The following is a 27,535-nucleotide window of genomic DNA, read 5'->3' on the forward strand; positions in this document are numbered from 1 at the left end:
AAAAATTGGATTTTCATATTTTCAACTGTGTAGGGATTTTGGTGCGAAACTTCCAAACATCAGAGTTAAATAGTTATAGGGAAAATGAATTTTTCCACATGTAGTTTGTTTTTCAAGTTTTCCTATTATGCATTTCCAAATCCGTAAACACACACAGACACACACACACACACACACACACACACACACACACACACTACTAACAACAAAACAAAAGGCTTTAAATGTTCATGGATAGTTACCAATCTTTTTTTTTCTGTAGCCTTTCCCCTTCACTACTATTAAAGTATTTATAAGGCCACTAAATTCTGCTTGAATTCACGTGGGACAAAGTGGGAAATGTCTTGTATTTTATTGCCTGTAGCTTCTCACACTAAAAACAATCCCCCAAAGAACTTGCCCTGTGTAATGTTATCCCTGCCTGAGGCGACTCTCTGCTCTGTTTGCAGGACAGAATCGGCCCCAGTTATGTTTGTTAAAGTTCAAATGCTTATAGTGAATATCCAACAAACATATTCTCCCACAGGATGTCACACGGGAAATCTTAAAATTGAAAAGGGACAGAGAGGAAAGCAGATCATATAACACACATGTTAATCCTGCTTTACCCTGCAGCATCTGCTAGGATTTTGAGAAAATTAAAATGTACTGATAAATACATAAAGAAATTCTAGATAGATCGTAGGTTAGAATTTCTGAGTGATACCATTTAGTCACCTAGAATATAAAGTGGATGCATATAAGTCTGAAAAAATAAATATATTTAGAAAATATATTTAAAACGTAAGTGAAAAGTGATGTAAGAATTCATAAAAGCAAAAAATAACAAAAAAAAAAACATGAGGAAAGGTGCCTCAGAATCCAGTAGAATTTTTTTTAAAAAGTATTAAAAATTATGACCACATCTATTGTGGGCAGTTGGTACATGCACATAACACATCAGCATGCTTTCCATGTCCCTCTCCTTCTCTTTCTTTTCCTTCCCTTTCTTGGTCTCCTCCTCATTTGCAAAATATCTGATAAATAAGTGACCGGTGGACAAGGTGTTATTAATATATCTAGAGCTCTCTTAAGTCAAGGGAAAATAGCAACCCTTTTAAAAAGGATGACTAAAAAATGGGAACAGGCATTTTTTTTTAAAAAGTAGTAGTTTCAAAGAATAAAAGCTAAATATTCCTAATTGAAAATAAAGCATATTGAAAATAAAGCATAAAATAAAGCAACCTGCCAACTTAGAATTCTTCTTTGAAAGGATCTTCTCATGCTTTGTGAGACTGAGGGAAATCAAACACCTGTGTATTGTGGTTGGAATAGAAATAGAGATCACTTTTGCAAGAAATGGAAACATACGCAATGTCTTATTTCCAGATTTTACATTTATGAATCTGTCTTAAACACGGAGGAGGAAAAAGGAACATCAGGAAGTATGAAGGGAAAAAGTAGATTCATACTTATGTTTGTCTTGTCTGTTGTGTGATACTAATTTTGTACAGGAAATAGAAGGAAATACAGTAACTGTTAACAGTAAGAAGAATATGAGGGATTTAAATAGACACAGGAACCAGAGGATAAAAACAGTAAGAATCTAAATGTACACTGTGTCAAGGAATGCATAGATTCACAGTATCATACAAACATAGATTCATTAACACTATGTAAAACATACACTGTGACTGGATGGTTTGTGACACATGGATAATATGTAGGGAGTAAGTTTTATTTTTATTGTCAAGAGTCGTTGTCTTCATGCAGATTGAAAGGTTACAAGGATAAATAAAAATTTCATAAAGAATGTCTTTCTCTCTCTAGGTGAGTTTAGATAATATTAAATTAGGACGTTACTGTGTTTATTCCTTAGAAGTAAACTTTAGCCTTTTAACATTTGTGTACAAATCATAAATAGAAAGAAATCGTGAGAAACACACACACACACACACACACACACACACACACACACGACCTCATGCTTGCCAGGCAGGCCCTGTGCCACTGAGCTACATCCCCAGCCCTTAATATTTGTAGAAATAGGAGAAAATGTATTATTAGCAAGTGATTAGCTACCATGTGTTACTGAGAACATATCTTAAAGGACTCTTTACTTTTTATCTTTGTTTTTTTTTTTTTATCAGTACCAGGGATCGAACTCACGACCACAGGCTTGCAAGGCAGGCGCTTATGCCGCTGAGCTAAATTCCCAGCCCCAAAAGGACTCTTTCCATCTTTAATCCTTTTCAGTGATTTTTGCATTTTTCATTACCATGGTAAATTTTGTGGTGCACTCTTAAGCCTCCTCTCACTTGGCAGGATTTAAGAGAATTGATCACTCCGTCTTTGGAAAGCACCTGCCCTGGCTTCTTCTCCTCCCTGCTCCGGGGCTGCTCCTTCTCTTATTAGTTCATGTCTGTAACACGGAAGGCCTGCGTCCTGCGTGGAGCGGGTGCATGGACAGAACACGTCTTAGCTCCTTGTTTCATCTCCTTTCCTCTCCTTCTTTCCTCATCCCTTCGTCTCTTGCCCTCCTTCCCATTTGAGAGAGATCTATCTCACTAATTCTTATTATCTATCTTTTATTTTGCTATTTGTATCCCACGTTTCTTACATAGAAGGAAGCTTGTGACATTTAAGATTGTGTGTCTGATTGATTTCACTTCGCCTTATGGTCACGAGATGCATCCATTTTTCTACACATGACTCAAATTTATCTTCTGTATGGCAGAGTAGTACCCCACTGTGTATAAATACATTTTCTTTATCCGTTCATCTGTTGATGGACATACAGGCTGCTTCTAACGTTTAGCTCTAATGAGCTGTGAGGCTATAAATATAAATATAGGTCTGTGTGTATCACTGTAATATCGTGCCTTTTGCTGTTCTGATAAGATACTTAGAAGGGAAGTAGCTGATCGAATGGATTATGGAGGTTTTGTTTTGTTCCTTCGTCCTGCTCCCCCAGATATGCTCATGCTGCTGTGACCAGGGGTTAGTCCTTATCTCCACTCCCACCCCATTAGTATGCTCACGGTCTCCTGACTGCAGTGTCTCTAGGTGCAGACGATTCTCAGATGCATCCCTTTGAAATTATATACTCACACTGATCTACTTTGGGCCTCCGAGAGTTATTCACTTAGATATCTGTTAGGCATCTCAAACTCAACACATCCCGACTGGAACCCTGACCTTCTCCTGCCCTCTGCCATGTGCATTATGAAAGGAAAGCAAATCAAAACCCAATCTCAAACCAATTTTATGAAGTTTTCTCCTCTCACTTAAGTACATTTTTATCTTTCTAGTTGCTTAGACAAAAACTTCATTTCTTTTTTAATTAGTGTCTCTCTTTGGAGCAGTGTACACAACGCTTAGAACTAGCAGCCCACCTGCCTCAGCCCCTGCCTGTTGGGATTACATCACGTACCATCTCGCCTGGCTGCTTTCGCTTCCTTTTCCGTTCTTACATTGCACACCCAGTCTAACAGGGAGTCTCTCCAGAGACATCCGCTTCCACCTCACAGACCCTACTGCTGTCACTCGTGTGTGTGCTCTAAGTGTTTGGCACTTGATCGTTGCAATCATCCTTTCCCGGGCTGCAGCGCACACCTCTGCATGGCTCGTGGGCCCCGTAAAGTCTTGGACTGAGCCGCTTGCTACTCTGCCTTTAGCTCACTGTGCTCATGGTGGGTGTTTCTTAAAATTTCCAGTTGCACCCTTGATTGGGGCCTTTGCTCTTTGTGTCCCCTCCATGCTGCTCTTTCTCCTGCAATATCAGCCTGACCCAGCTGTGTAGCTCTTCTAAGACTTTTCTCAGGGTATCACCTTTAATGAACCTTCCACCACTACCCCAAGATGGACCACACTCCTTAGTCTCCTTTCCTTGCTGTTTATTTTCCCTGTAGTCCTTTGTTTCTTTCTAGAATAGTTTACCATTTATTTATTTAGCATGTTTAATATTTATTAAGCCAAATAAAAATAAACTCCATAAGATCAGGGACTTTTGTCTTTTTGGTTTACTTGCGTATTCCAGTAAACAGAAGGATGCCCAGCACATAATAGGTCCTCAAAAATACATGTTGAGTGAATGAAACTCTCTGCATGACTATAGTCTCCATGAAGCAATGAACATGTCCTTTCTGGTCTTGACTGAAGCCCCAGGGTCTACACACTGGTTAGCTTAGCAGCGAGTCAGAGAGAAAGAGTGGGAAGCGAATTTACCTACTATGACACAGCCATTGATCACAGGTCCATAGTTTATAATAATATCTATCTTTCTTCATTTCTCAAAATTAGAAGTCTTTTATGAAGCTTTATATACATGAGCTACAGAAAAGTAATAAGTTTTCTGTGGGACGTAGTGATAGATGGGGACATGAAATAGTGGAAATCATCTAGTCCTGAGATGATCCAAGCACCATCTGGTCCAAATGCTCTTGCTGTCCATGGGGAGCACAGTGATGTCATTTTGGTTTCTTTTTAGTCATGAGATTCTTTTTGGCAGCTCTCAGTACGTGCTTTTTAACATTGGGGAGCATTTTCCTCTATTTTAAAAATTTAAATATCCACATGTGTGTTCCCTAGTTGCTTGCAGGACTTTGCAAAGTGGACCTAACGCTTTATAGGCAGGTCTCTTGGGAAATTACCTTGTACTTATTCACCAGAAACACCAGTAAAGGGCAAAGACTTCGGGTTCCTACTCAAAGCCTTCACTGTCGAAGTGTTCTGACCTTTGTAACTTAAGCTGCCTAAATTAAATACCGTACTTAGCACAAGTCCTTGGGACCCTGGCTGAGGAAATCTTGTCTACCATGACATTTCAAAATGTTAAATGATCCCTGAACTGGGAGTCACTGTTGATGAATATTAGAGGCTGGATGTTGATGTTCGTCAAGGTGACAGAGGCACAGTGAGGCTCAAGCCACAGAATATGCACCTGTGACCTTGTGAAGAACAAAGCATGACAGTCAGGTGAGATCAGTCAGAAAGTTTTCTTACCATTGGATTCATTTTTGCCCCTAAAAGTTGCACTGGTATTCCGATTTTTTTCTTAGTGTTTGCTTTTCTCTGCTTCTTCATAATGCATTCTTTCTTTAGACCTGTGTGCCTTGTTTAATGTAATCAAGACGAAAACAAGCCTGCTGTTAGGTTTATGAGTAGCAAGCATGTTATGAACATGGTTGGCCTAGTGAAATACAGTCGTTCCTTGGCAACACTTGTAACATTTCTTAGTTAAGTTCATTTGTCCTTTCTTAAAATCCCAATAGGAACTAGACCTCTGGGCCCTTTTAATAGAGTGAGGCAATCTCAAGTGCCTGAGAAGAAGAATAAATACACAGATTGCTTTTCTTTATCTAGACAACCAGGTCGAGCTGGCCCCGGGCAGGAATACTATTTACGTCTAGACTTTGTAAATGAAACACTGTGATTAAAGTGAAAATCCAGCTCTGAAGAAGAATGCTTCCCAAGGTATGTCCAGTTGGACCCACACGGTTCTGAGATAGATCCCAGCTGTTTGAGTTATCTCAACTCAAGACAATGAAACACTAGCACTAAACGTGTGATCAGTGGTAAATTCTGATTTGGAGTTGCAGGTAGTTAGAAAGCAAAATCCTTACAGAACACCCCATGCAGCAGCAGCTGGAAAGGGTGGCAAGGGACACAGATTACTTGTAATATTAGCTTTCCTGACTACACCATTCACTTCGAAGTTCAAATTGCTCCAAGCATGAACATGCTTTGCTAGACGTGCATATTTGCAACCTTTTCCAAGAAATCTTTAACTTTTGCTAACTTTGAGATAAATGCTTCATGTATTTCTTCAATAATCATAATTGCTTGTGGAGGTGTACTGTGTCTTACAGGTAGCTTTCTCACATTTTTATAAATACAGGCAGATATAGATGTTTCTATAGCTAAAGTCTTATTTGCACTACACTGTAGAAAGCAAGTATTATTTAAGTTTACAAAGCACACACAAAGAGCAACATTACAGATTAACAAAAGAGCAATTTCTCTTATTCCTAATCATTGTCAGTATACTAAAAGTTAATCTGGTAGCTTCCTGTCTTAGTCATACGTTTTGTTACTAATAAAACTGGGTTACTAATATTATCAATCTCTGAAAAAACATGTTAATGATATTATTCTCTAGGTAAATAATTTCTGTAAGTTTTACCCCGTACCTAGCATTATCTTCCAATAACACATATCCTTTTAATTAATTTATATTTATTTATATATATTCCACCTTTATCTGCTTGTAATTCATTCTCTCTTTATTTTCACTTATTCATAAATGACATATTTTAATTTAATTTTCACCTAGCACCCTCGCAGAAGGCAAATCATTTCAAATATAATACTTTCAGGAGAAATGAATTCATTTTGCATATACTCTGTGCAGTGCACATAATTTGACAGTCTTACCTATGTAGACTTAACAAATCTATCTTATAAAATACTTTGCACAAAAATGAATGTTAACTTCTTGAGATGATATCTAGAAGGGAAATTGCTGTGTCAAGAGGAATTTCTAGTTTTAGCTTATTGAGTAATCTCCATATCGATTTCCACAGTGGTCACACCAGTTTATATCCATTCCCATCAACAGTGTGGAATGGTGCCTCTACAACTTGACCTACATTTGTTATTGTTTGATTTTTAAGGACACCATACTACAGTAGTATGTGAAAACCTATGTATGTAGCAGTACAACTCATAAGAGCTAAGTCTTGGAAGCAACCTGTATATACATCAACTCATGAATGGATAAAGAAAAGGTGGTATTGATACATAATGGAGTACTACCTGTGGTAAAGAAGAATAAAGTCAGGTTATTCATAGGATAATGAATGTACCTTGAAGATATAATGTTAAGTGAAATAAATCACACACACAAGCTTCACTTTCATATAACTTTTCTTATATGAGAAATCCAAAGTATGGATAATTTTAAAAATAAAAGATAATAGGAAATGGGATGTAGGCATTTTGCAAACAGGAAAGGGATCTAGAATCAGAGGGGGAGGAGAGGAAAAATGCCACGAAAAGAACCAAGATGTGCTACTGTCAGTAGTTCCTTACCATGAATGTGAGCATTATAAACGGTAAACATGTGCTAATAAAACATAGATAAATCAGCAAACAAACTACACTCAACATTAGTTTTGAAAAGAATGTAATTTTGATTGTGTACAAATTTGGGATCAAATTTGAAATTTATTTATATTCAAGTAATATCTTGTCAAGTTACTGTCAAACAGTTCTCTGCAGTGTGTGTGTGTGTGTGTGTGTGTGTGTGTGTGTGCATATGGGTGTGTGCGTGTGTGCTTCTGTGCAGAGAGTGTGAGAGCCCACACTGTAAAGTTCAAAATGTTCCCTTAAATAAGGCTGTGAGGAGTTCACTGGTAATGAGCATTTTTCCCACCTTAACTGAGTGGTAAATTGGGAGACATTTTCTATTTATAGCAGATGAAATCCAGATCAGACTTTCTTCTTGGTGAAACTTTCTAAGCCGAGTGTTTGAAGCCTCTGATGCCTAGATAAACCCAGTTTCCTTAAATACTATGCTTAATATCTAAGCCAAATCTTATTTGAAAAGTTAGTCTTGGATGAATAAATAAATCATCCCAGATAGAATCTTTCAGCAATGAAAATATAAGCCCAATTTCCCTTAGCATAAATTTAGACAGTGTGCAAGTTTTCAAAGTCAGCTCTTTTCAGAGAACTGGGAGGTTTTCTAAAACATGTAAAATTCCAAACTAAAATCTTAAAACACAAATTCTACATTAATCTAATGTACCATCTTACAGATGAATGGAAACAAACCATTATCTTAAAATACTAGCACCAGTGCTTGAAAATAAAAATAGACAGCCTGCTGCCCAGGACAGTGAACTTATTTGGAAGTTCAACCTCATTTTCCAGAAACAGTCAGGATGGTCAACCAAATCAGAAGAAGAGGACCGTTCGTTCTGGACATGCTGAAATGTGTGGTGCCCGAATTAGTGAAAGACTTTTGCTCAGCCTTACAGAAGTAATACATGATACCAAACTGTTTGGGGAAGATGCTGAGGGTGGAAATTCCTGGGTCAAATGGAATTTCTAGTTTCAGATTTTTGAGACATCTTTACACTGATTTCCAGAGCAGTTTTACAGTGATACATGTGTGCCCATGATTATAGCAGCACAGTTCATGTTCGCAGAAAGTTGGACAAGGCCTATATGTCCATCAGCAGATGAATGGAAAAAGAAAATGTGGTGTTTATACACAATGAACTACTACTCTGCCATAAAGGGAGATAAACGTGAGTCATCCATAAGAAATGGATACAGCTTGTGAGCGTAGCAGCAGGGGAATGCACAGGGCTGGCGCGTGTTTTTGTTTGTTTGCTTGATTTTAGGACAGATAATATGTGGGTATGTGTTGCACACTGCAGGGAGGGGGGGAGGCAGTGGAGCTGATAGAACACGATGGCCCTCTAGATAGGTGACAGAGAGGTTCCCGAGGACAGGAGGGACAGCAGTGAGCCCCACGCCGTCCTTCTGGCTGGCAGCAGCTCTCCTCTCCCTCACCTTACTCCACGGTTTCCCTTTTCTGTAACAGATTACAGATTACCACATAATCCATGTTTGTTTTTATCTCTTTTCACATTTTCACTTTAAATCTCCTTCAGAGTCGTCCCATTTTCTAGGATTTTCACTTACCCTTTAAAGTTAACTATTTCCAAGATGACAATATGTAATCTATTAACAGGTGATTTCTTACTGTTATGTTTTTTTTTTTTTTGTAGTTCTGTATTACGTGTACCCTTACACCACTTTGTTTTGTTTTATGTTTTTCTCTTTTTCCTCTTAAATAAAATTTAAAAAAAAATAAAGTTAATTGACTTCTCAGGACTTTGTGAAGTTCCTAGGGGGGAAAACGGTTTGTCTTTTTTTTTTTTTTTTAATTTAAAGAGAAAAAATAAAGCAAGACAGAAAAAAAGGTAAAAATATTACAGAATTTCAAAAAAATTTAATTCTAAGACATCACTAGTTGATAAATTACATAGTCATCTTAGAAACAGTTGCTCAAATCACAAAATTGAAGTGTAGAAAGTAGACACACAATGAGAGTGTAAACCATTCTGTTGAATGATTCAACAAAAACTTAGAAATATGCTTATCTTTTATTCACTCATACATATTGGCACTCAATAAATATTTGTTGAATGAAAAAATGCTGAATTTTCTAGTGATAGAAAAATGTCATGAGTAGCTTGGAAGTCTTTTTGTTTAGTGTTGAGGGATTTCAGGCCTTCAGGCATGCTAGGCAAGCATTCCACCACTGCTAGAAGTCTTCTTTTTTAACTTCTAAAACAGATATAATTAACTTCATGGAAGAAAGAGAAAGAGAGACTTCAAGTATGTTGAAAGTTAAATGGTATAGAGCAGAGGTCATACATAGAAACCCGTGAGCTTCCTTTAAGAAATGAAATGAGATAAATGTCTCATATAGTATTTTCTTTTAAATTGGCTGCCACTGAAAATTATTGACTTGGGAACACGATTTCATACCTAGAAATTTGAGTTATTTGGCAATACCTGGGGCAATGTTGGGTCCACAGATGTGCGTGATGATTACCCTAAATGTGCCCTGAGACTCTCTCATCACTACACCACTGAAGGTACACAGGCAACACATTGTACATGCTCCTCATTCACAAAATTCCCACCAATCACTGTTGTATGTTTTAAAAGTAAGTTTACTCTCAGCTGTCATTTGTGACTGAGCTTGAGCAATTGTGTTTCTTTTTATAGTACGACTGATTCATTCATTATGTTGCTCATCTGACCGCTTTAGCTAGTGTGTCCCTGACCCATGATACTTGTGGGATTCAGCTGAAAAATAAATTCCATTCCCACAGGAAAGAAGGGAAGAAAACGTACTATCATCCTCACCCATTGCAAGTATCGCGGGCAACACTAGGCTAACGAGAGGCAGATTAACAGGGGAAAAGTGTAGCAAACTTTTTTAACCAAAATGTTACACAACTCATGTGTCTCTTAAATATAGACCCAAAGATCTAAGGAAAACTAGTTTTGCTAAGTCTTGGAGAAAGTGGCTGTCGTGGGTGTAATCTGATGGTAATAAGTGGAGAGGGACATAGCACAGCTTGTTGGTTCATTTTGGCCTCTGGGTACAGGGCAGGAACTCTCTGAACTAAGGGTCCCATGGCCTACTTCTAGGTGAACTGACCTCTCTCTTCCTAATTCTGTAGTCCCTTCCTTCAGACCTTGATTCATGTCTTAATTTTGCCACATAGACAAACATTTGTTTACAAGTGGTTCCTCCTGTCAAAAAATCGGACAAGCTATTCTGAAATTTCAATGTTTTTCAGACATTTCTCATTTCTAAGTGAATAATATGGGAATGAAAAGTTACTTTACTACTACCACAAGGTGAGTCTGATTGTCTTTTTATTTTCCCGTGGAGCCAATGAGATTTGAAGAAGTTGTTTCTAGCACTTCTTGTTTTATCCTGAAATGTGTTTGGTCCCCGAAACAAGGTTGATGATGATTCGATTTGAAATGGGTCTCTTGGCTCGGCATTTCTTGGTGAAGTATGAAGTAGACATCACAGTCTTCCCCAGACAGCTTTCCGGACCCCCAGATTTTGCTCCAACTTTCCTTCTCTTCATGCTTGCTGAATCAATTGTTGTACACAGTATTAGTAAGAAATACAGAATTGACTGGCAGTTTTGCAGCACATATTGGGAAGAGGGTTTAACATCAAATGTTCAGAACTAAAAGTGTTTACAAGCCCTCCTGAAATATCCCTTTGGTCTCTTTTAGGTCTTTCCTTCCAGAGGATTTGTGTTCCATGAGCCATAGACGTAAAACAAATGTCCCCCCACTGTTGCGTCTGTTTTTACAGACTAAGTTCCAAATACCATCTAGATTTTGGGAGACACAACCTCTTAATTTGAGAAATAGAAACAAACCACAGAAAAAGCTCATTAACTCTGGGTTTTCTTCAAATACAATATTTGCTTATATAACAAAAGGTTTCAAGCTGTTTTATCCTATCACACACTAATATACAGCTATTTGCCTGAAGAGTACTACTTAAAAGCAACTATCTAAAAATCACTGGGAGGTTATAGTAAGCTCCCCGAAATAGTTTTCTTGAAAAGAAAGTTTGGTTCTAGTAATCAATTTCTTTAACAGACATAATCTGTCTCTCTATATTCTTTTGGTAATCATGCTTTCTGAAAAAAATCAGGACTAAGCACATTTATGATTCTGTAATTATATTGGGGCAGGAAGTGGGCCATGAGATTTTAGAATTCGTTTATAATTCATGGGGAAAGTATTTCTAATATTTGAAATTAACATGGTCCTAAAAAAATCTGCTTATCCCTAAGTAACAATAACCCTAAGAATAGGCAGAAAGAACGGGCCATCTAAGTGTTATAGCACAAGGGCGGCACAAAGTACTGACATCCTGAGTCATCCTTACCTGTCATGATCTTTCTGGACACCTGGACTAACATGATCATAACTTGAATTGTTCTTGTGAGGCACGAAAGAGAAATCCACATTTTTCAGAAAAAAAATGTCAAAAATGCTTAACTATTTTTTTCTAAAAGGATGGAGAAGAGTGAGTACCAATTAAAAATACTTCCCAACTAGAAGAATGCGATCCTGGTCCACAGGGAATGAGAAACTGGATGCTATTGTGGGCAAAGCATTAGAATAGAATTCGGCAACTTCAGGCGCTAGAGCTAGTTTTGGTGTTGATTTGCCCAGCAATATTGGGCAGCTCATCTAATCAATATTGGTCACTGGGGGCCAGAATTTCTCCAAATGCGAAACGTGATTAATAGCAGCAGCCTTTCTATTTTACAGTGTTACACTATGGATAGGATGATTGTGTATTTTTACCTTGAAAAATTGGTATTATAATATTAGATGTTACTATGAATCAGCTGGATGATGGAATTAGGATTAGGGAATTAATAGGAGTAGTGAAAGGAAGCCCTACTTTGGACTGGCTAATGCTAAACATAAGTAATGATATAAAGTGATGGTACCAAGGGAAAAAGAAGCTGCAATTCCACACTACCTCCCACCCTTCCGAGACAGGTTGATTGCCTCCTGAGGGGACTGAGGTAAACCACGTTTAAACCAAACTTCACTGTTACCTAGCCTTGACTGTGATCACAATGCAGAGATAACTCATGTACAGGAGTAACACACATGAACAACAGCAAAAATATGGCAATAAGACTTGTAGAACTTTGATGCGTTGTTCCTTGTATGTATTTTCAAAGCCAAATTGAAAGAATGAGTCTGAAATGGAGGAATTAATTTACTTGGGGAAAAAAAAGTTTCTTTTCTATGTTTTCCTAGAGTTTCTTTTGTAGGAGTTGAACCCAGGACATTGAGCAAGCTAAGTAAGCACTCAAACACTGAACACTGTCTCCATCCCATTTTCCTAGAGTTTAGGAGATCCCTTCTAATGTTGCATGGCATCACCTGTATCTCCTGAGGTAGTTACAATGACACAGTTGTAAGTGCTGAACACTTTGTAATAATAAAATTTAGCTTCAGAAGTTAAGGAAAGCAAATTCAGTGATGACAATTTTGTCTTTTGACTTGCAAACCAGTGATATCTCTCCCTCAAAGGCTCCTTGTTCACAGGGAGACATTACTGTTTTTTTTTAAGTCCCAATATAGCTCTACAATGCAGCACCCTGCTAGTTGTGATTCCAAGGTTTCATTTGCCTGAGGTCAACCATGGGTCAAAAATGTAACATGGAAAACCCCAGCAATAAAACAATTCATGTTTTCAATAACTTCTTATGGTATATTGGTTTGTCATCTATTTCATTATTAGTTATTGTTAATCTCTCATTGTGCCGTTTAATAAATTGAATTTTACCATAGCTATGTATGTACAGGAAATAACTATATATATAAGTTCAGCACTCTGGTTTCAGGCATCCAGAGCGTATCTTGGAACACATCTCCCTCAGATAAGCAGTGGCTGCGATGATACAATGAAGCATTTCCCATCTTTGTATGGCTCTTGGCTCATCATGAGTTTCATTGAAAGCAGAAGGTACAGAAGCATAAGAAACACTGATCCCCTGTCATTTCCCCTCTTCCTGCCATTTCAAAAGGAGATTCCTGGGAAGTTTAAAAGGCAAGGAGAGTGGGTTACTCAGAACACTTTGAGTTCCACATGTCAGAAACCAAACAAGATCAGCTCAGACAAAAGGGAAATTTATTGAAAGATTTCTTGGTTATTTCATGTTAGTAAAGGAAAACAAACTATTTGGGAAGGAAGACAGGAGCTCAGCCTCAGGAAACAGCACCAAAGCCTGCCTCTCTCCTGTGTCACACTCTGGCACAGAGGTGTAGGAAGCAGGTTATCAAGAACAAGCAGCTTGGGGCTGGGAATTTAGCTCAGCGGCGTAAGTGCCTTCCTTGCAATTGTGAGGTAGTGAGTTCAATCCTTGGTACCGATAAAAACGGAAAAAAAAAAAAAAAAAAAAAGCAAGCAAGCAGCGTTCACATCTTTTAGCATCCTGATTCAAGACTTCTGCCGTGATGACCTGGCTGGAAGGATTATGGTTGACTCTGTTAATCAGAGGACGGGGTAATCCAAGGACCAGGTGGCGTGATTGTTTTCCACGTTTAGGGTGGGAAGAATAGTGCTTTCTAAAGAAAGAAAGTGGTGAAAAGAGTCCTTTCCTGTAAGAAGGGGGAGGTACAGAGCACTGTGGAAAGGATTGCGCAGTACAAAGAACAAACTAGGATTATCCCAGGATAATGTTGGCTGTAGAAAAATACATAAATCTTTCTTTGAAAACTACGACCTACTTCTGTCTACTTCAAAGTATATTCTGGTAGTGCCATTGGTAATTATCAGAGCAGGAAGCATCCAGTTATAGAAAAGAACGATGTTCTAAACATGGATTTATAAGGAAGTTGAGTCTGATAATGCATAGAAGCAGTATTCCCACTAGTACCGTTTTCAGACCAGATTACAGAAACATCCATCATATGCCTAAGTTTTTACACTAACAATCGATTTCATCATTACCAGAGATCCCCTGGGGAAGTTCTAGAGTTCCTTTACCCAGCGTGGGATGCAGCGCTGATTCCTTTTGCACTGACATCAGGCAACCACGTGATGGCTGGGTAAAGTAAGTCTGGAAAGGGAACTCTGCTGGGGTTCCCAGACATCAATACAGTGGTACCTCGGTTCACGAACTTAATTCTTTCCAAGATTGTGGTCACAGAGTCATTCTACAGTTCTGACTGCGGATGAATTACAAGCATAATAGCACTTTGCTATTATAGTCAATTTGCTTTCCGTGTCTGGTGTGGTATGGCACAAAATGTGGAAGGAAAGTCTGACCTCCTGTGTGTTAGACTGAGTCATCTCCTTCCTCAAGTAATAACAGGCTTAGGTTTTTTACATCCATAGCACTGTGTAAGTATGAAGCTGTGTGCATGTATCTTCTCTTTTCAGAACTACTTTTAAAAGTCCTTTCAACCCTAAAAGATCATGCTTTAGTGACTGAGAAAATAATCCTTTCCCAAAGCACTATTGTTCCTTAAGGAAAGATAGCCGTATCCTCTGGTTAGGTAGAGGGGCCGTTAGAGGGAGGGGCCCCTTCCAGGTTGGGTAATTCAGTGTCCGCTGCTATGTGTGCAGTTTTGCTTCCTTCCTAAAGCTTTCTAGAGGTCAAAGTGTATCTGTATGGGGCAGGGGAAGGGTCTGGTCACTCTCACTTTTTGAAGTCTCCTGTCTTAATAAAGGACAGCCAAAACAAAATTGTAGAAGATAAGGAAATTGCAAACATATTTATTTTGCAGTTAATATTGTAAAAATTACAAAATTATATCATTGAAATAGTCATACATATGACACATGAAAATAACAATTTTTTTAAATAAATAGAGTATAGAAAGTATGTGCAGTAATTGGATGTATGGGTGAAGTTTAATGATACAATATATCATAAATTAATATGTCTGCTATTGTGCATTTGAACTCACTCTCAGACAACCTCAAAAGTCTAACTGTTTTGCATAAGAGGTCATAGATGAATGGCCTTTCTGGCATTTTCTATGTGCCACTCTGTTTTCTTGTGTTAATAAATTGAAAACTGTAGTTGGTGGGTTCAGCCAGAAATAACAGTGCTATTTATTCTCTATGGCCTCATTTTGATCTTACAAATGTGATTAATTATCTTAATATCTGTGCTTTTTCCCAAAGTAGCTTTTTATTAATTGAAGAGGAAATAAAAGAATAAATATCCAAATAAAGGCAAGTATCCTAGATGAACAAGTAAATTGGGGGAGTACGTTAAAATGACTGCAAATTATTTGGGGTGTGATAAGTCATGATTTGGGAAGATTCTCTTTCTCAATTATGGGTTAAAGTGAAATTTGATGTGAGGTTTCAAAAACACATTCTTTTATCAATGCATTTAGAAGTTTTCCAATACAAAATTAGTGTAATATTTTTGTAAATTTAATTCAATATATGTATGCTGACATTGAGACTGATTTTTTTTTCTTTAACTCTTTAAAGATAGGTATTTAAAAATTTAAAAGTCATGGTTTTAAAGTAACTCATTTATAATGTCTAAGGGTGTGAAATTGTTCTCATTTTGTTATTTTAAAAATTTCTGAGTAAATAATACTTGCATGAAGAAATCAAGTTAATTGTGTAAGTAACACATTTACAGTAGTTATTACAGTTGAATATAGTACAGTACATGAAAATAACAGAAAATTATCATTTCAAGCAAAAATTTTAATAACATTTCTCCTGTATAGCATATAAAGTCATTACTCCTTAAAATTTGGGGAATAAATTGTTTCTTCACAGTAACTATTCTTGAAAGACGTAAATATGCTTATGACATCAGACACCAAATAATTTGCAATTAGTTCAATTTATTCTCCAAATTTATTGTGTGGATCCAGTCTACTTGCTTTTATTTGAATATTTATTCTTTTATTTCTTCCTTAAGTAATAAAAACTATTTTGAGAAAAAGCACAGATGGGGAGATAATCAATCACACGCATAAGTTCAAAATGAGACCACTGAGAATGAATGGCCCCATTATCTCTAGTTTGATTCACTAACTAAAATGCCCAATCTACTAAATTTAAGATTCCAGAAGAAACAAAGAAATGGCATTAGCTCATCTGTGGAGAGTTTGTAAATAATCTCTGTAAAACAGACAAGTGGCTGTGATTTCACAAGTAACACAGACCAGCCATAGGGCAGCAAATCAAGAGGAAAGTAGGTCAGTGAGTCCCATGGTAATAAAATGCATTGCTGTTATTTGAGGGGATGGACAGAGAGTGAAATCGCCTGTGAACAAGTGTGCCGAAGTGGACAATGGTAAGCCTCAGAAAAGCCAGGTCACAGTGAAATAGGTCCTGGGTGCAGAATGTGAACTACATGACCATAGGTCAAGCAGAAGGTGAAAACTGGAACAGTCTCCTTATTGACAAGTTTCCTGGTGGTCAGTGAGCTGGGTAATCTAGCCTACACCCTACACAGAGAATATAGAGGGAAACAGCCTCAGAATATGGAAAGAATGAATTTCTTTCTAATAAAATATTATCTAATAAATTATCTCACAGAATTACTGAGGTGACCAACACTTAAATCCATTTACATCATATACATGAAAAAAGTCATGTACCCAGTGGGACTAAGTGTTGGATGAACAGCATTTTCCATACTGGGAAAAGTATCATTTTTTATTTACCTCTTTAAGATTTATTGCAAGTTTTCTTGCCACTGGTTAAAATTTCAGAATTGCAATTACTAAAGGAATCTGGATTGGTACATTTAAAGACTATAGGAAACTAAGATAGGTAATTAACCCTCACCTATTTATCATAGAAGATTAATTGGGCAGAAGTTCTTACATCTGAAAAAAAATTACTAGGTTGGAAAGTTTATAGAATAGCAAACAGTTGTAGTGAAAGGAATATTGATCTTAGTCATTTCTTCGGTTAAAATGCATTGAGTGTTAATGATATTCAGAAACCAATAAGCTAGTCAATAAAACATTGTATTGGCTCTGTTTTCATGAAGCCAGCATACCGTGGGAGAGATATGCCATCCGTCCCTAAACAAATAAATATAATAGCAGGGAGTGCTTTGAAAGAAAAAAAAAAAAAAAGAAATTAAGATAGATCATTGTAAGGGAAGAGAGATTAAAGGAAAAAAAGTTGGGGGTGTTCCTGATGGAGAGGGGCTGCCATTCTGGGGACATTAGGAGCTGAGACTTGACTGCCAGAATGAGATGAAAGAACAAACTACCTGGCTATCCCAGAGGAAAGCAAATCCGAGCAGCGCACAGGGAAAGGTGCGCTCAGGCTGTGAAGATCTGTGTGGAAGCTCCCTGGGGCCGAGCAAGGGAGCACAGGGAGGAGAGAAAATTGGGAGACAGAACCTCAACAATGCCTTTCTGCCTTGGAGCCAACCGAATACGGACTGAAACGTTTACTGTGTTCCTCCTTTTAAGTTCCAGCTATCAGTTATTGTGTCTCAGCAATAAAAAGTCATTAAGATACCTATCAATGTTACTCTACATTGAAATGGATTATATTCTCCAATCAAAAGACACAGAGTGATGGAATGGGTTAAAAAAAATAAGATCCAACCACTTGTTGTCAACATGAAACTGACTTTAGCCTTAAGGAAACACAAGAGTTGAATATAAAAGACTGATAAAAGATGTTTCACCTGAGAGAGAGAGAGAGAGAGAGAGAGAGAGAGAGAGAGAGAGAGAGAGAGAGAGAGAGAGAGAGAGAATGAACTTTCAGCTAAAATGACAAGGAAAATATTACTATGGGATACAGGCCAGTTCACAAGGGGCTGTAATAACTGCAAATACACATGCAGCCAGCATCAGAGCTCCTAAATACTTAGAGCAAATATTAGCAGAACTGAAGGGATATGTAGACAGAAAAATAATAATATGGGAGCTGCTGCTCCATTTTAAAGCACAGACAGATAATCCAGATGAAAATCAATAAGGAAACAGTGAACTTGAACAGTATTATAGACCAAATTGATCTAACAGACGTATGTAGAGTGTTCCAGAATGCCTGGTTTCAGAATACACAGCCTTCTCGAATGCTCATAGAACATTCTCTAGGGTAGATTGTGTATTGTTCCATAACATAAGCTGTTTCAGATTGAAGAAGATTGATGTAATATCAACTGTCTTTTCCAGCCACAGTGGTATGAAGCTAGAAATCAGTAATGGGAGATTTTGGAAAATTCACAATCATGTGGAAATTAAACTGCGTTTATGAAAAACCAGTAGATTAAGGAAAAAACCAGAAAGGAATTCAAACAGTATCATAAGACAAACAAAAATGAAAATGCAACACATCAAACTTCATAAAATGCAGAAAAACAGTTTTTAAAGCGATGTTTCTTACCATGAAAGTGTACATTAAGGGGGAAAAAAAGATTTTAAAGGAAGAGCCTCACTTTACAAATTGAGGAACTAGAAAAGCAGGAACAAACTAAGCCCAAAGTTAGTAGAAAAAAAAATAATAAAGGTTAAAGCAGAAATGAATAAAACAGACTGTGTAGACAATAGTCAAGATCAACAGAACCATAAATTGCTTTTTACAGATAAATAAAATTGGCAAACCAACAAAAGATTTCCATAAGTCAAATTTAAATGCAAGAGGCATTATAACTGTTACCACAGACATACAGAGAATATTAAGATATTACTAAAAGGCATGTCAACATGGATAATCTAGAAGAAATGGATACATTCCTAGAATCATAACAACCAAATAAGAATAAATTCTGAAAAAATAGAAAATGGGACAGACAAGTAATAAGTAAGGAGATTAAGTCAGTTATAAAAAGTCTCCCATCAAAGAGCAGCTCCATATGTAATGGTTTCACTAGTGAATTCTAACAAGCATTTAAAGAACTATTTACCAATCCTTCTCAAACTTTCAAAAACTCTAAGAAGGGAGAACACTTCTAATCTCAATTAAAGAGGACAGAATTAACATCTTACCAAAGTCAGGTAAGGGTATTGCAAAGAAAGGAAAATTACAGGATAATATTCTTGATGATGTGAAAGTTTTATAGAATCAATAGTGAATCAAATTCATCAACATTTTAAAAAGATCATGCATTATGATCAAGTGATATTTATCCAGGTGGTGCAGGGATGGTTTAACATATGCAAATTAATAAATGCAATATATCACATTAACACTGTGGAGGATAAAAACAGTATGGTCTTAGAAACATGCAGAAAAAGCATTTGACTAAATCTGATATCCTTTTATGATTTAAAAACTCAACAAATTATACAAGAAATTCAATTCAACACAATAAACATCATGTGAGACAAACACATAACTAACATCATAGTTATTGATGAAAAGCTGAATGCTTTTCCTCTAAGGCCAGAAATGAGGAAAGACCCCCACTATTATCATTTCTAGACAACATAGTACTGGAAATCCTAGCCAGAGCAATTTGGCCAGAAAAAGTAATAAAAGTCATTCCATGTCAGAAATACGCTAATTAGTCTCTGTTTGCAGATGATGTACTCTTACAGAAGGACTGCTGGTGAATGTGAAAGGAATTGGGAAGGAGGGTTGGTAGAAATAGAAGGGTAACAGAGCATGGAAGCAAAGTTAGATAGGCTCTTGTATAATACACGCATGTATGGAATTGTTACAGTGAAACCCATTCTATTGTATAATAAATGTGTTAATAAATTCAGAAATATTACTATCAAGTTTTCACCTCCCAGATTTAGTCAGATAGTGTTTTCTCTTCTTGTTAGCAAGCTCTGCTGTTACCAGAGGATTTTGCCTCAGCTTAGGATAAGTGCTGGGTGATTTGGTTATGTAACTGAGGTATATCCTGGCATCAGGCAGCACTTAGCATGGAAGTACCCGGCCAGTGCCCTTCCTGTGGACCCATGGTGCCATCCTTCAATGGTCAAATATTCTGTCCAGTAATTTTCCCTATTGATTATTGCTTCCATGAGGAAGTATTCTGCACAGAAGACAGTGGCTTACACAGAACCAGCACTAGAAATCCTTCCCTAGGAACCCTTAGAAACTCAGATATTTGCTTCTCTGGCTGTGATGGCAACTCTCCTCTTGCTATTTTATTTATAGTGCCCTGAAGGCTAACCACTGAAGCCTGCTGATCAACGCATTTTTTATTTTAGATATGCTGTTGTATTCAGTCAATTGCCGTCAAGTCTTGCAGGTTAGGGAGCCATTCTGTCTCTTTCTAAAGTAAAATTGCTTAAGAATGTTTGGCTCCATTATGTACAGGCTTAAAAGTTTAACTCCACTTCTAAATTCATGGGAAATGCATTAGCTTCAGAGGGAAAAGAGGATGTTAGGTGAATACTTGACTGCAGAGGGCAAAGGGGCAGTTAGGTTATCAGCGCTTATTATGCTAGACTGGACCTCAACTGCAGACTTATGATTAAGACACGGACTCTTCACATTGTGATAAGTGATACCGGCTTACCTCCCAAAGGGATTGTGTGGATGGACATTTCTAACTATCATTTATAACAGTAGCTTCTTTCCTATCTTCTCATTATTTACTGCTAAATCTCTCAGCTTCTGTTTACTCTTGGAGATTGGATTTGGTAAAATGTATTTCAGGTAAAAACATGTATAAAATATATAATACTTACGATTACCTATCAATAGAATATAAGCATGTCCTAGTTCTTGTGTATGATAAAAAGTGAAACATATTACATGTTTATTCTTCTGCAAACAAATGCTTCCTTAAGTCATGCAGACTTAAGTGAAATGATTCTACATTGATTTGCAGTTTGCATTAGTTGATTTGTTACCATACTAGAAATTAACTATGCTTCTATATATATATATATATATATATATATATATATATATATATAATTTCCTTCAAAGTAGAAAGGGATGGATTCCTGTTGAGTCTAAGACATGATGTGTGGATAATGTGATGGGTTTCTCTGTGATCCTCAATGTATTCATGTATAATTGTTCATTATTAAGCAAATGGCAAAAGAAATAAGTAAAATTTAAAAATGTGAAAACATTTTAGGAAATTTAAATGTAGTGTCAGTCTAAGAGATGATGGACCTTTACTGAGGTAGACTTTTCTACCACAGCATAAGCTGAATTCTTTGAGTATCTTTAGCATAAACTGCTAAATAAAACTTTTGGATCAGTATTAAATGAGCCATTAGAAAGTTATGTTTCTACAGTCACTGAAATGAGAGGATGAGTGTCAGAGACTTTCAGAAAACAAATGCATGCTCAGTATATTTTGTAAATAGCATTTGCATAGGCATCTGGTGTGTTCTCTCCTTTAATCTAACCCATCTACTTCGCAGTAAATTCCCATTCAAGTTCCTGCCATCCAACTCTGAATTCTTCCATTATTCAAACTCTCCTAATGTACTGGTTGTTCGCTTGCTCTGTAGTAGGTTTTCAGTGAGTTAACTTCACTTCCATGTGTACCATCACCCCTTGGCCTATGTCCCCATCCAACTCGTTACTTGTGTCTCTTGCCTGCTCAACACACAGTAGGGGCTTTGTTAGATTTACATCACCGTGCTGGAAGATTACTGTCATGTCTCCACAGACCAGACCAGATTATCTTTTTGTGTGTTCCTAGAACCCAGTTCCAAGTTTAGACACAGAAGAGAGACATAGGGACTCTTTTCAGATGACCTAAGTGTTATTTGTAATTTGGTTCTGCTAATGAAATGTTCCTGGGTAAACTTTTCTTGTTGTAGTTGTTTCTGGGAAACTTAAATTCCTCATCTTCCTGACATCAAATTTTATTAAAAACAACAACAACACGAAGACTAAGAATTACACTGAAATTCACTATGTGAAGTTCTTTTCTTTTTGTTAAATAAGAAGAGTCTCATGACTCTGAGTCACTCTATTTTTCTTTAAGTTCTAATTTTGGCAGAGATGAAGGACTCTGGAGGATGAAGTCCTAGTGACCCAGTTACAGAGCCCCCAGCAGAGGTTAAAGATCAACATTTTGCCCCAGGTCAGCCAAAGACTGTGAATTCAAGCATTTCACTTTGCCATCTGAACTGTTCCTTTGTTTTTGAGCAAGAGATTAGACTAGTGTTCATATGCACGAATTTTTTGGAGATCAGAGACCCCTGCTGGAAACTATGGATCTTCTCCCTCTGCCCCCAAAGCACAAAAATAGCTTATAAATATAATTCTCAGAGAGCCCAATGTTCTTAAAATCTACCCACAGATTCCCTAGAGGACACTCTAGGATGATTTGAAGGTCTAAAGTATGTGGTTGAAAAAAAAATCTATTTACATCTGCTACTATCAATTAGTTTAAAAACTGTGCGATGGATGATTCTGTTATTTGATGGTAAAACTGTTTTTTGTTCCATTTCCTGGTATCACGAGAGTGTGGGGGTGGCGGGGCTGGATATAGGAACAATCTTCTTTACAGTGGGTATAATATCACTCCCAAGTCATAAATGTCAACCTTGACCCCATTTTTCCTCAAGATTCAGACAAATTATTTTTCCCTAGTATTTTTAAGCTTTCAAAGGCAGTGTCTCTTGCCCTCTCTTAATTCTTTTTATACTAAATATCCCAGTAGCATCTGAAATTCCTCTAGTAAAATGATTTCATGTACAATTTTTTTCATTCACTCAAATTACCCTCTTCAATAGTCCTTTCAAACCAGACCAGGGAATGAGATCATGGCAAAGAGCTGACCAACACAGGGTTGGAGAGAAGTTTTCATTTTCCAGTGTAGTTCTGCTGTTATGAATGCCACCAATGGTGTCAAGAGCTCTGTCCCTAAAGAGAGATACCTCCTGTAGAGTTGTGTTAAACCTGTGGTCAGCTAAGACCCCTAATGATAATCAATCAAGGTTGTCTTCATTCTCTGCTTATTTGAGAACCAAAATAACCTTTCTTAAAGCAAAACTCCCTGTCAATCTCTACCCTCATTCCTCATCATTCCAGATCTTGGAAAGCCTTGAAAATGCCATTCATCATGTCGTCTCCCTTCTCCAAATTTTGTGTCATCTACAAATATACTAAGGCTGCCATCTTGGGCTCCAGAATAATTGGAGCAAAACTATTGACGTGATTTGTCAAATATAAGCTTTGTTCAATTGATTCACTATTTATAATACTTTGCTCAGTTGTTTCCCAACTTAATCCAGTCCAGTTTTAACCACCTGACCTAGAGAACAGGAAGAGCAGATAAACATTATGCTCCGTTTGTGGGCAACGTTTCATTCCTGTCCTTCTGTTCAGTCTCTATTTTACTTCTTCACATAGGCGCACCACACATCCTGGTCTGATGTCTGACCCCTTTCCTTGTGTGTTCTCCGGTGATAGAGAAAAATACCTCCATTGTGTTTCCTGGGTTCCTTTGCTTCCTGCTGCAGCAGCCCTGGCCCAGTCTGCACTTGCCCAGGAGGCTTCTGCACAGTGCCAAGCCTCGGCCCCATGGAGGGGAAGAGTTTGCTTCATGCTCATTAGCATTTGGCAGCAGAGGCATCTCCAGTAATTTCATCAACACTCCTAGAACAAAAATCTTTTCCTTCCATCTCTGAATGAGAGTTTAAAGATACTTGAAACCCAGAGCACACATATGCTTGGGAGCAGCAGAAGGGGTGGAAAGAAAGAAATTATCTGACAATCCTCAGAAGATTTCATAATTAAATTTTAGCATTCTTGCATGTATAACCAAATAAATATTGTTCACAGGAAGAGAAAAATTGATCCAAGCTTATTTCAAAACACAAACTTTTTGGTCAAAACTATCCGTTATTCAGTTGAATGGTATATTATGTAAACTGCATTGGAAACCAAAGAATTTATGGCAAATACTATGCTTAACGTTTTTGGGATAATGTATGATCAACTTCTGAGCCATCTAAACTTTTCCCCTGGAAATAATTCATTTCACAATCAAATAAAGCTAAGGAAAGAAATGTTATAGTCCAAGTGAGTGATTTTTTATTAAAAAAGATATGGCTTTCTTATGTCATTCTGTTAGCATTATAATTATAAAATGAAAGGAATATGGATCAAGATAAACAGACCTTTACTCAAGTGTGGAAAGAGGTTGGCTAATAATTAAATGGGTTGGACATTTTAATTGCTGATTTTTTAAGCATTTGCTTCTGTCATGTGTACAAACCAATATTGGCATTAGATTCTTAACCTTCATTCACAGAGAACTGTCTCAAACAGAGCTGCATTATTTTGCAATTATCTCATGGATAAGAGAGGTGAGGTCTGGAGTCATAGGAACTTTGTGAGCTTGGTGAGGTGCAGTCACCTCTGGCTCAGAAAAAGAGGGGAGGTGGCTGAGTGGGTACTATGTCAGAAGAAACCCTAAGAGCCTCAGGCCCAGGCTTAGTACCGGTACTCTAAATATATGATGACTTTTAGGGAATGATAAAGTCTGAGTGACTCTCTGAAAAGCTAAATGTGACACTTAGCTCCTGCTAACGGAGCTGTGACACAGTTGATCATCCTGTTATATGTTGGGGGGTTATGATGTGTCAGGGCATCTCTTATAACAATATTATCCTTACAGGCTTGAGCAATCTCTTACTTTCTTTTCTGAGTCTAAACCCACCATCCAGGCATTTACCTCATGGATTTGTGAAGCTTAGTACTCATGTGCCTAAGATTCCAGCAGGGTGACTGGTGGGATACTCAGGAAACATCCTTCCTGTTTTTCTCTGAATTGAGACCTCTTTTCCATGTAATTTACAATAATATGAAATAAGAGTCATTTTGTTGCAACAAATCTCTGTACAGTCTTGGGTCAACAGGAATTGTCAGTGATCTGTATTTGCAGATGAAATTAAAGTATTTAAATATTATTACAATGAGTCAAATATTTTTGCAAGATAATGTACCAAGCTCAAGACAGTCATTATTTGCCAAACAGGACTCTGGGACTAGAAGAGTATAATACGCATTCACACATTTCTCAAGTGTGTTTTTGTCCAAGCATGATCAGCGACATCTCTTTCTTTATTAGTTCTAACTGGAGCATTAGTTAGTGATACTTAAAAAATACTCATAAACCAATTTTACAAAATATAAAAAGTATGAAAAACTTCTACATTAAATATCATTATATTTGTACAGTACCAGGTAGGGTCATGTCTTAGCAGAACAGATCCAAGGGAAATACAAGACAATTTTATTGTTTGACTACAATTGTTGTAGTAATGATTTGTCAATATTTACTCTAAATATGAATTAATTTAAAAAATAACTTGAAAATAGATTGTTGTAGAACTGACAAGGTCATATTCCTTCATTAATTCAATCAGTCATTTAAGCAGTATGTATTAATGAGCACCTACTCTTTGTAGGCACAGTGCCTGTGGCTGTAAAGTGAAGTCACATAGTCTCTGATCTCAAAGGGTTTGCTCTAACGAGAGTACTATAAATAAACATACTACATTCACTAGAAGGCAATTGATAGAAGAAGCACTCCAAGTGCAGTGCAGGAGTATCAGAAAGAGCTGCCTAAGCCTACAAAGGGAATAGAGCCACTCTTCAGTGGAGGCAAGGAGACACCCAGGTGTGGGGAGGAAGGTGGCTGGCAGTGAGAACGAAGGTGCAAGGATTAGGGAAGAGCAGGTCACAGGTAAAGCACAAATTAAGAGGCAGGAGAAAGAGCTGGTGAGAAATGAGGCCCAAAAGGTAGGAGAAATCTGTTCATCTGAGCCTGGTAAGCAGGCACAGGGATGACAGTGTCGCTTTTTCCATGCGCTGGCTCAGTTTCCTGGAGAATTTTGAGCAGAGGATTGCAATAATCAGTGAGGAGCTTCAGCTTTCAAAAGAAGATGAACAGTGCTGTGATTGTTTTGTTGTTTACAGATTACAGAAGTGGCACACACACACACACTCTGTCTCTGTCTCTGTCTGTCTCTCTCTCTTTCTCTCTATCTCTATCTCTATTTCTATCTCTTTTGTTCTAAGGAGTTTCAATGATCCTCATTGTAGTCAGGCTGAATGGCACCTGCCAAAAGCAATATTTGAACTACTTGGTACATCAGAATTATAATAAGAGCTTGTGAGCAGATTTTAGTTAATAGTGTTTTAATAGGCTGTGATTCAATTTTTAACAGAGAAGATTTAATAATAAAAGATAGCTTGTCTCTAATGAAGATTTGGCTGAGTGTGTTTTTGTTGCTCAGTGAATTAAAAGGCTGAGAGTCTTGGAGAAAAGCACACATATATACTATTGCAGCTTTCTATTTATTTATCCCTCCCAGCCAAGCAGTGAATCTGCTAAGAAATTTCACGATTTTTTTTTTTTCGTAATTTCAGGAGTTAAACATCTGAAAAGCCAAAACGAGTCAGCTTTCCCTGAAGAAGAAGAAGGTGTAAATGAAAGAGAGGAGACACGGGACCATTAATGACCAGTCTGCACCTGGAAGGCCTCTTGGGAATAGCTGAACTGTTGATTTTTCTGGATGTCCCAGGAAGCCCGCGGCTTGAGTATCAGAAGCGTTCTCCATCTCTGTGTTCCACAAGCTTGCAGCAGTCCTGCACCTCCTGGAACTCTAGAACTAAGTACCATGGGCTACACTCCACATCGCGTTAAAGTTTGCAATGAGCATTTATTTTTTAGGGATTTCCTTTTGAAATTTGCAAACATGTGACTGTTCTAACTTTAATACTGCCAGAGCTTAATCCCATATATTCTCTTGATAGGTTTTGCATTCTAGAGTCAAGTGTAAATAGCATCACTTTAATAGTAAGACATAAATATTTAATACTCTTAGACCTGAGTGTTTATGTGGGGGTTTAACTTAATGAGGAATGTGCAATGAACTTGTAAGACTATCGTGTTTCTGTATGTAGAACAGAGCACAGAACTTATTTCAAAAGTTAAAGAAGAAATGTTAGGTGTTTGTAATTGGAATCCTATAAAAATATATACACATTTTCCTCCTCCATCTGCCCATTGGTGGTTACCTAAAGAACTATAGAACTCTCACTTTCTAGGTTGTGCAAATATATTTCCCAGCATTTAATCTGGTCATTTAGAAAGAAAAGTGCTAACTCTCTAATAAAACATGAAAAATCTCTTCTGCTTCTTTTTTGGTTGTTACTTGAAGTTTAGACCATCTATTTTAATAAATCATTAGCATTTTATGTCTTTCCTATTATAACATAATAAATTCCATTAATTTTTTTTTTTTTTTTGTCTTTTTCGTTTTTATCGGTACCAGGGATCGAACTCACGACTGCCTGCTTGCAAGGCAGGCGCTTATGCCGCTGAGCTAAATCCCCAGCCCCATAAATTCCATTAATTCATCCATGTGCTCATTCATCAATTCAATACCTATTTTTAAAGTGATCTTATCTCTAAAAAGGTACTCTGCTGGCAATTATGAAAAGAAACAAATAAAAATCTTGCTTTGTACACTGACAGTGTAAAGCAAAAGCTTACAAGACAGTATACAT

The 27,535-nt window shown here is 37.3% G+C and overlaps 1 protein-coding gene across 1 annotated transcript in view; it reads left to right on the plus strand.

Moving 5' to 3' along the window:
- Nucleotides 1–27,155, plus strand: part of Ppp1r1c (protein phosphatase 1 regulatory inhibitor subunit 1C) — a 114,630-nt gene extending 87,475 nt beyond the window's left edge. Inside the window, exon 5 of the mRNA XM_003478787.5 lies at nucleotides 26,393–27,155. Within this exon, the coding sequence (XP_003478835.1) occupies nucleotides 26,393–26,481 (89 nt within the window). The 3' untranslated portion in view covers nucleotides 26,482–27,155. The remainder of the gene's footprint in view (nucleotides 1–26,392) is intronic.
- The last annotated feature ends 380 nt before the right edge of the window (nucleotides 27,156–27,535 follow it).

The sequence above is a fragment of the Cavia porcellus genome, unplaced genomic scaffold (assembly GCF_034190915.1).
Source record: "Cavia porcellus strain 051 isolate PalLab524CR breed Dunkin Hartley unplaced genomic scaffold, mCavPor4.1 scaffold_12, whole genome shotgun sequence".
NCBI classification, from domain to species: Eukaryota; Metazoa; Chordata; class Mammalia; order Rodentia; family Caviidae; genus Cavia; species Cavia porcellus.